Source organism: Panthera uncia, chromosome E1 (assembly GCF_023721935.1).
Source record: "Panthera uncia isolate 11264 chromosome E1, Puncia_PCG_1.0, whole genome shotgun sequence".
Taxonomy (NCBI): Eukaryota; Metazoa; Chordata; class Mammalia; order Carnivora; family Felidae; genus Panthera; species Panthera uncia.
Window position 1 is genome coordinate 55,890,753 of NC_064814.1, and position 13,365 is coordinate 55,904,117.

The following is a 13,365-nucleotide window of genomic DNA, read 5'->3' on the forward strand; positions in this document are numbered from 1 at the left end:
AACAAAACCCAGTTCAATCTGGATTAAGCCAACAACTAGCCCATGGTGCTCCAACTGGATCTGGCTTTAGGCCCAGAGTGGTGGAGAGACTCCAGCAGTGGCAGCGAGACATGGTCTCTGCCCATCTATCAGCTCTGCCCTGTCTCTTTGCTCGGTGTCCTGCCCTCTCAGCAACCCCAGAGAAAACAGGCAACTTCTTCACCTAGCTTCCAGCTGTGTCTCAGCACTAAGCTTAGCCCTGGTCATCTGCCTGCCCTTGGGGCAATTCCAGCAGCAGAGGAATGGAATGATTGGAGGTGGGGGGTGGGATAGGGCCTGGGGTCAGTTCCATGGGGACTGAGGCTGGGGCTGGGGGAGGACAGGAAGGCACCACAACCAATGCCCCTCATGAGTCATCATGTCGGAAATATCAAGCTTGGGGCAGAGACAGTGGGGCTCAGAGAAAATGGATGACCAATGGGCTGGTCACCCACTGGTGACTTTGGGATGGTCTGTGCTGCTTGAATGCCCGACGGCAGGCTCTTGAAGGATGAGAAGTGGAATGTGGGTTGTGAAGTCCTGCCTGGTCTGCTGTTACAGACCTTAGCTTCTACACTCACAGGCCCTGCTCCTTCAGTCTTGGACTCTGGCTTCCATGGGTCATGGTCATAGAATAACTGCTCTTACCTCCCTTCCCCTCTCCTGCCGGCGATCACACGATGAGACCACACCACCCTCTTCCAGAGCCTCAGAGACCCTGGTCTTTTCTCGAAGCCTGAAAAGCCTGGGGCTTCCCCGCTCGGTCCCCTCAGAGCAGACCCCGAGCGGAATGGCAGCTCACTGCCCCCCGCCTCGGGCATCTCTAGGGTTCTTCCCCTCTCTGAAGCCCTCCCTAGCAGTGCCAGGTGTGAGTCCTGCAGGGAAGAGGGCGTAGAGACCATCCAGGCCAAAAGGATCACACACCACGAGATGGAAGAAAGCACGCCTTTATTTCAGCCGCCACTCTCCCAACACCGTGGCACGTGGCCTGGCATCCACGGCGCACAGCCCAGAAGATCCCAGTGCACGCAGTCCCACAATGCGGCGCCACAGATCTCCCAAAAGGGGTGCCTGGGGTCCACTGCAGGTGGGGAGGGGGAGCACGGCCCAGACCCTGAGGAGCAGCAGAGAAAAAGTGCCAAGTGAGTCCCGGGACGTGATGCTGTGGGACGTGACGCGGAGTCCCAGCTACGGGGTGGAAGCAGCCGTGGGAGGGCCCTGCCGTGGCCGTCACTGGTCCCAGCTACGGAGCCATCCCAAAGGCGAGGACAGCCCCAGGCGCGGGCTCCTGGCTCAGGCCACCTGGCAGAGGTAGTGTAAACACGTCTGAAGGTGGGGAGCGCCTGATGGCCAAGCCAGGTGCTCTCTGGGGCTGGGAGGTGCCCGGGACCCTGGAGCAACAGGAGCGAGCAGGTGAAGAGGGCTTGAGTCAGAGGGTACCAGGGCTCTAGGAGACTGACCGGACCCAGGAAGGAAGGTTGCGCAGAAATGGGGGAGCTGCGGGGACAGGTAGGGGAAAACTGTGGGCAGAGCGGGGGAGACTGAGGGAGAGGGAGAGACAGGGGCAGAGGAGCAGAGAGGAGACTGCGGCTAGACCTTCCCCGCCCTTCTCCCACCAGCTCTGTGAGCCCTGGGGTGGGCCTCAGCTCTCCAACCTCCACCAGGCCCCTCCCGGCTCACATCTGCCCAGCTGCGACCGGGGTCTTGGGACCAGGCAGAATGGAGGGTGGGAAGGGACGCGCTCAGCCCTGCGGCCTCCACCTCTACCCCAAACTGGATTCGGGGCCCCAGCTCCTCCTCCCCTGGGAAGTGTCCTGCCCCAGCCTGTCCGTGCTAGTCTCCTCCCAGGTCAAGGCTGCCCTGAGGCTCCCCTGAATCACAGGCCATTAACTACCACAGGCGTCCCCCAGGTGGGATGGAAGGTGAGAGAAAGAGTCAGGGTGGGGGATGGGGAGGGGCTTAGCAGGGAGGGTGGGGGCGCTGCCTGGGAAGAGGCTGTCTGCCCTCCATCCCGGGGACCGAAGTCCAGAGAAAATCTGAAGAGAGATGCTTAAGAATGTGCAGAATTTAGAAAATTGTGTGCGCGTGCAGGCGCACACCAGGGTTTTTAAAAATCTTTAACTCATCGTCTCCCAACTCGGCGAAAAATGTTTTCTGAGTTGTACTAACTGACTCACCCTACAGCACCACCTCAAGTGACCAGAACCTACAATGCTGCAGTTGAGGCCTGTTATATGTCCTCTCTCTACCTTTAGGCAGGACGGGGAGGCTGCTCAGCCGTGGATTTCACAGGCCGGGCAGAAACCACCTCCAGAAGCACCTGCAGTCCCAGCGGCAGTTCCCAGGGGCCCTGAGCGAAATGCCTAAGGGCGCCAGGCAGGTACGTAAGGGACATCCGGAAACTCTTGGGTCTTGGCGGGTGGGGACCATTAGAACTAAAGAATAAAGCCCCAGAGAAAATGATCAGTGGCTCTCTAGCTCCAGCAGAAAAGCCAGCAGTGGAACTTTTTGATTTCAGAGAAGAGGGAAGTTTGGTATACGTTTTTTAGAAAATGTGAATCTCTTGATTGCTAAACGTTAGCTCAAAATTAGAACAAAACTTCCCCCATAGGCCAACAAAACCAGTCTCGGCGAGTTTCTAGCCTCTAAGATTTATGAAATCTTAGAGATTTTTAGGCTCACTTAGTGACATGATTCGTGAACGTTCGTTCAGGTGCACAGAAACACCCTGAGGGAACTTGTTAAAAATGCGGATTCTGAATCGATAGGTCTGGGCCCACAAGTCTGCATTTCTAACAGGCTCTCAGGTCATGTCCCTGCCCCTGGCCCGGGAACCACACTGTGCGTGGTGAGCATTCACCCTTCCACCTGGAAATTCTCTTGGACGCTACTGGCCACGCCTGCTTGCTGACCTGGGAGGGACTGAACACTCACTACACCTGTAGGGACGCTCTGGGCGGCTGCCGCTGCCACTAACTCCTGCCACGGCCTCCAGTGGCGCTGAAGGACACCCCAACTCGACAGTGCCAAGGCCCGGGCTCTGGAACGTCGCTGTTCCACAAAAGAAAGTTCAGTTGGACCGGTGGGGGGGGGGGGGGGGGGACGGGCAGTGGTTGCAGACGCCTGTGGGAAAGATCTAAGCAGAGAGGATTCTCTGTGCGCTCGGCAAGTGTCCAGTTCAACAGAAAATCCTACCATTTCTCGGGCGTTCTGGTGAGTGAAGGTGTGCTGAGGCCTGTTTGCCTTCCTCTCTCCCCAGAGCCTTGCAGCCAGCTTTTCTCTGCACTTGGGCAAGACACGGCGATGCCCACAGAAGGGGCCGGTTTCTGACTGGCGGTGGGGGGGGGGGGGGGGGGGCGGGAGAAGGGAAGGACTATCGAGGCTAAGCAGAGGCTAATCCTCAGGCCACAAACCCCTGCTCTGGGGGAACCGCAGGTCTCTGCCTCCTCTGGGGTTGGGGATTCCAACCCCAGACCTTCCTTCCTGGGGCCCTGGGAGGCCCTGGAAAGCAGAGAATCCCCAGCCCCACCTCCCCTGATGGGCTCAGAGTTACTGGGGCCGGCGCCCATACACCCAGGCCATCCGGAAGCTTAGGAGTGCAGAAACCACCTAGGCCACTCCTTATTTCATCATGAGGGAAATCCAAGCCCAGAGAGTGCATGAGACTTTCCCGAGGTCACACAGCAGGTGTAAAGGCCCAGAATCCTTTGAGGCAAAGCCGGATAGAAGCCACTGGTATCAGCCAGACTGTTGGTCACCCATAGCAGCAACTTTCAGGAAAAGGACCTTCCGGAATACTCCTGAGAGAAAGAGGGGTGTCTGAGGGAAATCGTAGAAAGGGGTCACGGGGGTTCACCTAAGAAGGGGAGGGTCATGGATCACAGTTTCTTCAAGGAAGGTAGAGGGCAGGGCTTCTGCCCTGACAGAATGCTAGAGACAACATTCATCTTGTCCTCTGGCGAACGGTGCTCCTGAAAGTTCTGTCTTTTGTGCAGTGCACAGCCTGTGGGGCCTGGCAGGGAGGCCCCGTTAATGCAGCGCAGTGGGGGCGAGGGGGTTGTCAGAGGAGAGGTGTCAGAAGATCATGAGTACAAGGGTTCTCAAGTCTGGATTCCTGGGCCATTCCAGACCTACAGAACCAGAACTCCCCCCTCCCAGGGGAAAATTCCTGGGTTTAGGAAAGAGCCTGGGCTCGCTCAGACAGGAATTGGGACACCTGGCTTGGGTGGGAAGTTCAGCGGGCAGGGCCAGGCCCTCAGGCTGGAGAGGAGGCCCCTGGGAGATCGGCAGCTGGGCTTGGGAGCAAGGGGGCAGCACCTGTTCCCGCTGCGCTGCGCGCCTCACTTCCCGGAGAACTGGCCCGGCCTCGCCTTCTCCAGCTTCAGGCGCCGCTCCAGGGGGATCTCCTGCAGGCTGATGCCGTGGTTGCTGGCCCTGCGGGGAGGGGGGCGGCGGCCTCAGGGAGGGGCAGGCGGAGGGCGGGGTCAGGCCGGGAGAAGGGGCCCGGAGGCTGGTTCCTCACCCCGGCTGCAGATCCGGCGGTTTGGGGATGGGCTTGTTGAAGCCGCGTCTGCCCACCAGCCAGTACGTGTCCTCGGCGCCCTTGCCCTGGAGAGACACGGGGCGGGGGGTGGGGGGTGAGGCGGCTGGGGCGAGGGTGGGTGGACCTCGAGGTCTGAGTGGCACCCAAGACCCCGGAGGTTGCGGCCCAGGAGGGGGCGGGGCCCGGTCTCACCTTCAGCTCCGTGCGGCCGCGCACCTCCGTCTGGAAGCCCTCGTCCAGGGCGCGGAGAATCTGGATGGTGCTGATGTTCACGTGGATGCGGTAAGCTGGGGCGACAGGGGACAGGGGACGTGGTGATTTCGGGACTCCTCTCCCGCGTCCCCCTCCCCGAGCCACTTCCCCCTCGCTCCGTGAATCACCCCCCACCCCCGGACCCCGCCCCGCCCCACTCACGCAGCCCCGTGGACTCCATGCGCGAGGCGGTGTTGACCGTGTCCCCAAACAGACAGTACCGCGGCATGGTGAGGCCCACCACGCCCGCCACGCACGGGCCTGCGGAGACGCGCAGGGTGGGTGGCCGTGCTGGCGGCTGGGTGGCACCTGGCACCTCGGGGGACTCTCTAGCGCCCCATCGTCTCCACCAGCTCCCCAAGGGTACCTCTCGATCACGACGGGGTGCCTGCCGAGGCGGCTTCACAGCGAGTCCCACTGCCCCCCCCCCCCGCCCCCACCGCACGAATGTCCAGGGAACGCGGAACCGGCCCTAGACGGGGAGGGAGGGGGCCACCAGAGCCCGGGAGGTACCCGAGTGCAGGCCGATGCGGATGCGCACGGGCACCTCGGGCATGTGGCGCATTCGGAAGGAGCCCACGGCACTGAGGATGTCCAGAGCCATGTTGGCGATCTCCGCCGCGTGCCGCTGCCCGTTCCGCTGGGGCAGCCCTGAGGCCACCATGTAGGCGTCCCCAATTGTCTCCACCTGACGGAAAGGGTGGCGCAAGTCGGGTACTGAGCACCTCTCTTCCGCCAAGCGACTGTCCTTTGTCAGGCGGCCTAAGCTGGGGCTGGGGGGGGGGGGGCCGGGGGGGGGTCCTGGGGGGGCTTCCAAAGGGGGGGGGGGGGCGGGGGGGCGGACGGGGGGGCGGGGGGGGTGGAGGGGGGGTGCCCCCCCCCCCCCCCGGCACACCCCACCTTGTAGACGTCGTGGGAGCCGATGATGGCGTCAAAGAGCGTGTAGAGGTCGTTGAGCAGGTCCACCACCTCGATGGGCTCGCTCATGGCCGAGATGGTGGTGAAGCCCACGATGTCGCTGAAGTACAGGGTCACCTCCTCAAAATACTCGGGCTCCACAGGTGTCCCCGTCTTCAGAGCCTCGGCCACAGAACTAGGTAGGGTCGTCGGGGAGAGGGGGGGGGCGGGCGTTAGGTGGAGGTCCCGCCCCCGGCCGCCCGCGGGCCCTCCCCCTCGCACCCCTCCCCGCGGGCGCGCACGGGGGCAGCATCTGCGTCAGCAGCCGGTCAGTCTTCTGCTTCTCCAGCTCCAGCTCCTCCGTGCGCTCCCGGATCAGGTCCTCCAGGTTGCTGGAATACTGTTCCAGCATCCTCAGCATGGAGTCAATGATGTTCGTCTTCCGGCCCTTGTTGATGCTTTTGAACTGGTAGGGGGAGGCAGCCGGGGTGGGGGTGCGGGGGCTGTTGAGGACCGGGGCCGCCATGACCCCTGCGTGGGGCCCTCTTACGCCTGGCCCCCCGCACCCACCCCCAGGCATCCCACCCCACGCATCGTTTAGGCATCAGCCCCCCCCCCCCCCATGCCAGGCCCTGTGCCTTCACACACCAGGAGCCATAGGGGAAATGGGGGGGGGGAGGTCCCAGAGGTCAGCTGCTCTCAGCTGGTAACTGACAAGACACTGGGGTTTGGACTCCCAGGCCGAGGGTCTTGTGGCCACACCGGGCCAAGCGATTCAAATGTTATTCGAATCGAGTGAAACATTTCTCCCGCCCAGAGGTCTATCTCCTGCTCCGAAGGGCCCCGCAGCCCCCGTTCTAACTCTGTCCCCACCTAACTCCCAGTCCTCAGACTGCTCCTTGGGAGACGGCCTGGAGGTCAGAGGTCCCGCGAGTCTGCCTTCCTGAAGCCTCCCCGGGTTGCCGACAAGCGGCCAGCCCAGCCCTTGCCCAATGCCAGCCGCTGACCTGCTCGAAGGTGCGGTCCATGGAGGGCCGGAGGGCCGGCTGCTCCGCCCAGCACTGTTTCATCAGCTGGATGCACTCCGCGGGCGCCTGGTCCACGGACACGGAGGGCCGGCACAGTGGAGGGGGACTTCGGACCCTCTCCACCACTTCTGGAGGCATGAGGGGACCAACAGAGGCCGCCTCTGACTCTGGCCTGACTGCTGAAGCCCGCGATCAGAGCTTCCGGAAGGAGGCGGGGAAGCGCGGGGAGGGAGGGGAGGGCGTTGCTGGAAGGAACGGGAGGATCCTGAACCCTGGGGGTGGGAGGGTGGGGGCGCAGGGGGCAGTTAGAGGTGACAGGCAGAGCTAACGTTTGTCGCAGTTGAGAGTGAGGGTTGGGGTGGCCCAGTAGCTTGCTGACTCCTGGATGGTAAGTCATACGGATTTGAACCAGATCCCACTGCCTTCGCCCCCTTCCCCCGACACTGCTGCCTCCCTGCCATCCCTAAGAACCAGAGGGGAGCCCGCTCCCTCAGCTGGGGGAGCAGGTTGGGTCCAGGATGAGGACAGAGACGACCACTGATGTCTGGGAGCCTAAGAGCCGCCCCCTCCCATGCTGACGCTTGCTCTCCCCGGCCCTGACCCTTGAGATCCACATAAGGGAGGCCCACATAATTAAGCCTCAGCTCCGGGCTTTAGGGCAGAGAGGCTGGGTCTGGCGAGAGGCTCTGCCGGGCCGCAGGCTGGAAGCGCGACGCGAGCGAGCGTACCCTCGGCGGTCAGCTCCAGCATGGCGTAGGGGGCGCTGCGACACACGACCTCCTGCATGATGATGCCCAGGCTGAAGACGTCACCCGCCATCGTTCCCCTGCGCTCCAGGGCCGGGTCCCGAAGCAGCTCCGGGGCTGTCCACAGCTGGTCTGGGGTCGGGGGAGGGGGCGTGGGCATGCGGGAGGGCCTGGGGGCGCTGGGGACAGATCCCCCGCCCTAACCAAAAAGCCCAGGCTCGCACCCACTCACCAACTCCCAGCCCGAGTGTGGCCCCGCTGCCCGCAGCTATCCCCGGGACAAACTACCAGAAACCCGACGCGGGTCTCCGAGAAAGCGCCGTCCTCACAAATAGGCCCCGCCCTTTATGCAAAGAGAGGCTCAGAGAACACCCCGCCCCTCGGGCACAAGCCACGCCCCTTCGAGCCCCCCCCCCCCCCCGCCTCCCCGCCTCCCCGCCTCCCCGGTCCAGTCCCCTTCTCCTCTCTGAGGTCCCGAGACCTGAGACCTTTACCGAGGCCGGGGCCACGTGCAGTGGGCATGGGATGGAGAGGACGCGAAGGCGGAGGGAGGGATGGATGGAGGGGCCCCTGAGATAACGGGGGTCCCGGGGATGCTCGTCCGCGTGGGAGGCAGTGGGGAGGCGGGGGATCCTACCCTCCGCGCTGGGAGGCTCCGGCAACACCCTCTGCGCTTCCAGCAGTCGCCCCTGACCGTGGTCGGTGACTTTCAGCACGAACCGCCCGTCCACCACGCAGTTCCGTGACTTAAGGCGCCCGTGGGCCACGCCTCGGTGATGCAGATACCTCATTCCCTGGAAGGGGTGGGATACGAGGCGACCTGAGCCCTGCGGCTCCCCTGCCCCCTCCTCCCTGCCACCCCCGCACCCCCCACCACCTTGATGAGGTCCAGGAGGAGGGAGGACTTGAACATCCAGTCCAGCTTTATGTCTCTCTGGGCGAGGAGGTCGTGGAGGGAGCCCCGGGTACAGTGCTCGGAGACCACGGCCAGCATGCGCTCCCCCGGGGCCATGGTGCCACCCGCTCCGCTGCCGAGGAAGAGCCCCAGGTAGAGGACCACGTTCTCGTGCCGCAGCTCCTGGAGCTGAGAGGGAGAGAGCCAACCGGCACTTTCTGCCCCGGAGGCGCCGTGGGGAGGAGACCTGTTATCCAGGTCTGGTTTGGGGCGTCCACGCTCGGAAGGAGGGATGAGAGGGGTGACTGGAAAGGCCTATGGGGGCACGGGGTGGGGGGCGCTTTCTTCCAAGGGTAAGTTCTCTCTCCGGAACAGACACGTGGGTCAAAGGTCACCATCGAGATGCTGAGTATGGTTTAGCTTAAAGTCCTACGCGAAGAGACTACCTTGCACTGGTAACCAGGAGCCAGGCAGGTTCTCCCGGAGGCCACACACGGCCTTGTCGGCCACGGCCCAGGCCTGCCTTGCTCATGTCTGAGACTCCCAACATCCCCGAGGCAGGGAGGAAGGGACTGAGCAGTCACACTGTGGTCCTAGCGGACCACATGCCACAGGACAGGCGCCCTCACAATCCGAGCATGCTGGGAAATGGGGGCCAGCGGGTGGGTGACTACTGTCCTTACAACTTTCCTTTGGTCCAATAAGGGGCTTCCCTTCATCCTAGATGCCTGCGGTTAAGTGGTGACTTAGTCTGGGGACCCTAAGTCATTCTGCAGCTATGACCGAGAGCTTCTGTGGAGGCATCAGAGGAGCCCAGCCGGAGGCTGCACGATGTAAGGGGGGCCTCGAGGTGGGGCGGTCAGGATAAGCCAGGCTACCGCCTCCTTGCCAGCTTTCCGCTTCACCCAGTAGGCATTATCTGACTCCTGGTTTTGGCTCAGGTCGTGATCTCATGGGTTCGTGGGATCGAGCCCCGCATGGGGCTCTACACTGATGGAGCCTGTGTGGAATTTTCTCCCTCTCTCTCTGCACCCCCCTCCATGCGTGCTCTCTCTCTCAAAAATAAACATTGAGAAAAAAATGGGAGAGCATAACGGGACGCCTGCTTTGGGAGAGGGCACTTCCACGGAGACCTGTTGGTCTCTCCTAGATTCGGGTCTATCTCTGTCCCCAGCTGCAAAGAGAAGGCCAAGAGGGAAGGAAATGACGGCCACCCCACACCCCACACCCCACCACGGGCTCAACGCTCACCTTGGAGAAGGCTGTCCTGGTTGCTGGGCGGATAGCTATGTGCTGATCCCCTGGGAATTTCTTCAGCCAAACCCAGTCTCCCTGGAGCAGAGATGGGAGTAGTTTTTTGTTGTTGTTTTGAGAGAGAGAGAGAGAGAGAGAGAGAGAGCATGCGCACAAGCCAGGGAGAGGGCCAGAGGGAGAGAGAGAATCTTAAGCAGGTTCCATGTTCCGCAAGGAGCCAAATGTGGGGCTTGATCCCACAACCCTGGGATCGTGACCTGAACTGAAATCAAGAGTTGGACACTGACTGAGCCACCCAGGCGCCCCAGAGATGGGAGCAGTGAACTCAGCTTCTGAAAAGCCCGTGAGGTGAAAAGCCGCAGAGCCCCCACGCTTCCACTGGCCTACTGCCTCAGGACACATCCTGCCTGTGACGCAGAGGTTCAGAAGCAAAGCGTTTGACATCTGTCAGTCCACTTCACAGCTGGCGGGGATGGGGGCCACCCTCGCATGGCTGTCCTCACCAAAGCAGATGCACCCACCCACAGCCTTAGTAAGCAAGCTGTTAGCACCACAAATGTCACTGAGGCCACAGCCCTCCTCACCATCTGTTGCCCTGAGAGAGCACTGTGCTGGGAGCCAGGAGTCTGGGGAGATCAGGCTTTTATGACAGACTGACTGTGACGCACAGGCAGTTCCCCTCACAGCCTCACTGTCCTCAGCTGTGGGTAGGGCTGGTCCATGGGAACGCGGTCCCATCGGGCCCCATGCTCACGAGGGCCTGTGCTTGGCTCAGCGGACTGCTCCGCCATCCTGAACCAACAGGGAGCCCTTCGGTGTCATTCTGCCTTAGACCCTGCAATCTCTGTAGCCGGCCTCGTCCGTGGGTGAGGGGTTTGGGCGCACTGGCAGGAGATTCTGGTGGTTTGGTGTCGACTCCTAACGAGCCTTTGGAGATACACAGGGGACGTTTTTAATTGTCCCCCAAACTGGGAGATGTGTTTTGTGGGTGGGACAAGAGACGCTGAACGTTCTTCAAGGCACAGGGTAGGCCCATTCAAATGATTAACAACAACTTCCCCCAGTGACAAGTGGCCGCGGTGGCCTGTAGGTGACATATTGGGACCCTCTGCATGCTCCGCGGGACCTGACATCTGGAAGCTCCAAGCCTCCGCCCCGCTCTTGATTAGCTGAGCTCCCTCAGCTCTCTCTGGGTCTGTCCTGATTCCCACACATCCTACAGCATTTAGATTTGCTGACCCATAGTGAAGGTCCCAATGCCCTTCCCTGACTTTCTCTTTCCATCCCCTGTTAGCTCACGGTTTCTGAGTCGGGTCTGAATTGGGTGGAAACGCTGGGTAGGACCAGGAGGCGGGTCTGTCTTGAGTCAGGATAGCCCCGTCTGGGACACCCCCATCCTGAACAACCCGTGTCCTGGAAATGTCCTTTTTGTGACCACGATGCCACATCCCAGATGCCCCAACCTTTCCAGGGAGGTCCACGCCCTTCAGTAGCCTGAAGTCTTGGATCAACGGAGGGGGCAGGGCCAGGGGCTCCCAACCGAGAGGGGGATGGCTTCGGTGGCCACACCGGGCTGCATGCTGGTGCCGGAACACCCCCCACCAGGCTGGCCTCCGGCCTCGGGGCCACCGTGATTGGCCTTTGAGGAGCCCTCACCTGGATAAAGGCTAAGGGAAAAATCCTGGGGCAGGAAGGATTCTCGGATGCTCCCCTTTGGGGAACCCGTGACCTCTTCCTAGAGCCCATTCTGGGCTCCTATCACCATTTTCTGTAGCCCGCAGGATATGACGCAACTCCAGGAATAGAGCTCGGCCTGGACGGGGTAAGGCTCACCTCGTAGAGGCCAATGTTGGCGCTGTCCGCGGGCTGGCTGGGGACGCTGCGAACGTCTGACACGCTGTGTGCGCCCAGACTCGATCGGCTCCCCTGGACCACCTGGAGGGTAGAGGTCAACGCAAGGGATCAGAATATACTGTGGGGTCAGAGTCCTGGGTTGAGGTCAGGCTGAGTTCCAGGCATTACAGAGGGAAGAAATGTTAATTAGGGGAAGATGAAACTGACATTATACTTCCCAATTGCGCTGCGGTTTACAGTTTACAAAACACACCAGCGGGTTTGTTTGGAGCTTCTCGCTGTCCCAGGACAGCAGTCGGGACAGGGCTGGTACTCTCACTGCACATTAAGGGTGCTGATCCCCAGAGCTCAGACCTGAGAGGGAGCCAGGGCAGAAACCAGGCTTTCCTCGGGGCTGGGGTGAGGGCTGGCGCAGGCAGGGGAACAGATATACAGTGGAGGACACTTGGGGAGCTGGCTTCCTGCCAGATAGCCCCTGCCTCCCTGCCTCTCCCACCTTTCGAGAGCTGCCCCCTTGCGGGTGGAGGAAGGTGATATCGTCCAGAGTCAGGATGATCTTGTTGGGGCCAGAGACCATCTGGATGTGAATTAGACGATGCCTGGTAGGGAAAGGATGTCATCTGCTCAAAAGGGACCAAGGTCCAGGACAGGAGGCCAGCAAGGGATAATGTTGGCTCCGGGGAGAGCAGTCATCCCCAAACCAGACAGCCCCTGGTCTGCCACCCCCTTGAGGGCAACCCCATGTTCCCTATCTTCCTTTTTTTTTTTTTTTTCCCCTACTCTTGAGTGGGCCCAGCCTGCTGTCTTTGCTGCACAGACGCATTTCTGGCAGGTGGACAGGCAGGCTCATCCCTTACCTACCCCACTCCCATACTCACCTCACATAATGGGCCAGGAAGGCCCCTGTCAGCCCCATCCCAACCACCAGGAGGAAGCCGATAAAGACGAGGCCGGGCTCCACTCCTGGAGAGGCAGTGAGAGAGGGGACTCTGAGGACCGTGGCCAGGGGGAGGCACCCTCTCTATGGGGGATGGAGTCATGTCAAATCCTGGAGGCCCTAGGAAAGGTGGATGGGAGCCCAGAACGAGATCTAGGGAAAGGTCATGGTCTTCTGCAAAAGGGAGCATCTGGGAATGCTAGGAAGGTTCCAAGAGGGCTTTGGGGGCTTGGCAAGAGACAGGTTCCGCACAAGCCAGGGGTCTGAGGAAGGACCCGGAAGGAGTTCCAGGACGAGAGTTCACTCTCTTTCACCACTTAGTGGAGGCTCCACGGTGACTGTCCCAGTGGGGGCTGGGGTGCTCGCCCTCACCTCCGTTGCAGATGATGTCTGGCTCGAACCAACACGAGGGGTCAGGCCCGGGTCCTCCTCCCCCTCTAGGGAAATGCACCGGGGTCCCAGCCGAGCGGAGGGAGCCCCGGCTTGGGTCCAGCACGTATGTGGCGAACAGCTGGTCCCCCGCCGCGTCCGTGTCCAGCAGCACAAACGGGGGCTCCTCGGCCCCTCCCAGGGCCCCGCAGAAGCCGGGGACCTGGGCATCCTGGATGTGGCGGGCCACTGCTGCTCCGGACACCCAGCCGCCCCCTGCGGCCTCCCGCGCTCGCGCCACGCCCCCCGCCAGCAGGAAGACCGCGTCGTAGATGGTGCCGAAGAGTGGGGACACCTGGGGGAGGGCAGTAGGGGCTCAGGGTTGGGGTCACCGCTGGCCCACCTAGCCTTGCACTGCTTCTCTCCAGTGCTCAGGCCCCTCGTGCATAGACCGTTCACACCCACCTCGTTGGCGCTTCCCCGGGATCCCTCAGCTCAGCGCTCTCTCCTCCTCTCTCCCCATTGGCTCTGCCTTCCTCTCTCCCCATTGGCTCTCTCCTCCCCTCTCCCCA

General features: G+C 61.8%; 1 protein-coding gene across 1 annotated transcript in view; it reads right to left on the minus strand.

Moving 5' to 3' along the window:
* Window positions 1-3,376: 3,376 nt before the first annotated feature.
* Window positions 3,377-13,365, minus strand: part of GUCY2D (guanylate cyclase 2D, retinal) — a 13,750-nt gene continuing 3,761 nt past the window's right edge. The window contains exons 3-19 of the mRNA XM_049637021.1: window positions 12,797-13,148; window positions 12,366-12,450; window positions 11,984-12,086; window positions 11,467-11,568; window positions 9,631-9,711; window positions 8,362-8,568; window positions 8,122-8,278; window positions 7,467-7,616; window positions 6,718-6,866; window positions 6,013-6,176; window positions 5,714-5,906; window positions 5,327-5,501; window positions 4,976-5,074; window positions 4,754-4,848; window positions 4,541-4,626; window positions 4,336-4,452; window positions 3,377-3,818 (exon numbers count right to left, since the gene is read on the minus strand). Of these exons, the coding sequence (XP_049492978.1) occupies window positions 4,359-4,452; window positions 4,541-4,626; window positions 4,754-4,848; window positions 4,976-5,074; window positions 5,327-5,501; window positions 5,714-5,906; window positions 6,013-6,176; window positions 6,718-6,866; window positions 7,467-7,616; window positions 8,122-8,278; window positions 8,362-8,568; window positions 9,631-9,711; window positions 11,467-11,568; window positions 11,984-12,086; window positions 12,366-12,450; window positions 12,797-13,148 (2,292 nt within the window). The 3' untranslated portion in view covers window positions 3,377-3,818; window positions 4,336-4,358. The remainder of the gene's footprint in view (window positions 3,819-4,335; window positions 4,453-4,540; window positions 4,627-4,753; window positions 4,849-4,975; window positions 5,075-5,326; window positions 5,502-5,713; window positions 5,907-6,012; window positions 6,177-6,717; window positions 6,867-7,466; window positions 7,617-8,121; window positions 8,279-8,361; window positions 8,569-9,630; window positions 9,712-11,466; window positions 11,569-11,983; window positions 12,087-12,365; window positions 12,451-12,796; window positions 13,149-13,365) is intronic.